The 573-nt window shown below is 30.0% G+C and overlaps 1 protein-coding gene across 1 annotated transcript in view; it reads left to right on the top strand.

Annotated features, from left to right (window-relative positions):
- The first annotated feature begins 381 nt into the window (after positions 1-381).
- Positions 382-573, top strand: part of LOC108690287 — a 1,307-nt gene continuing 1,115 nt past the window's right edge. Inside the window, exon 1 of the mRNA XM_018197497.1 lies at positions 382-537. Coding sequence (XP_018052986.1) covers positions 382-537 — 156 coding nt within the window. The remainder of the gene's footprint in view (positions 538-573) is intronic.

Here is a 573-nt window from a genome sequence, read left to right as displayed (position 1 = left end):
TACATAATATAATTTATTATAAATTCATAACATGTATTAGTTTATTAATAACAATTAGAATACATGGCGTTCATTTTTCACTTTTTAACGATAATTATCTAGTAAATAAGATGATTTGATGATCTAAATTACACAGGAAATGAGGAAACCTGCATGGACACGCATCAAGAAAAATACGTGCTTATTCCACCTTTTAATTAAATTTCTCAGCCTCGCGGGACACGTAATAACGAAAAGTTATTATTTTATTATTGTTAAAGATTTATCGCTGTGATGATACCTAAACAGGAAATATTTCATAAATTTGTCTTCGGCGAAACCACTTCTATATCAAGAGCGCAGTATGGAATATCAGTTTAGATTTTGTAAATCCTTGTGACGATGACGGCGGTATTCAAATTACAATTTTTTATCATTATCATCGTCTGTTTCCATTCAAAGTTTTCTTATGGCTTCAAATTGCCGTACAATGGTGTTAAAATAGTTACATATGGCGAGCCATGTCAATCACTACGTTATCTACCTGTTTCAATTGAGGTATACAACACATGAGATATATATATATATATAAAA

The sequence above is a fragment of the Atta colombica genome, unplaced genomic scaffold (assembly GCF_001594045.1).
Source record: "Atta colombica isolate Treedump-2 unplaced genomic scaffold, Acol1.0 scaffold302, whole genome shotgun sequence".
NCBI lineage: Eukaryota > Metazoa > Arthropoda > Insecta > Hymenoptera > Formicidae > Atta > Atta colombica.
This window is presented reverse-complemented; position numbering and strand designations above follow the sequence as displayed.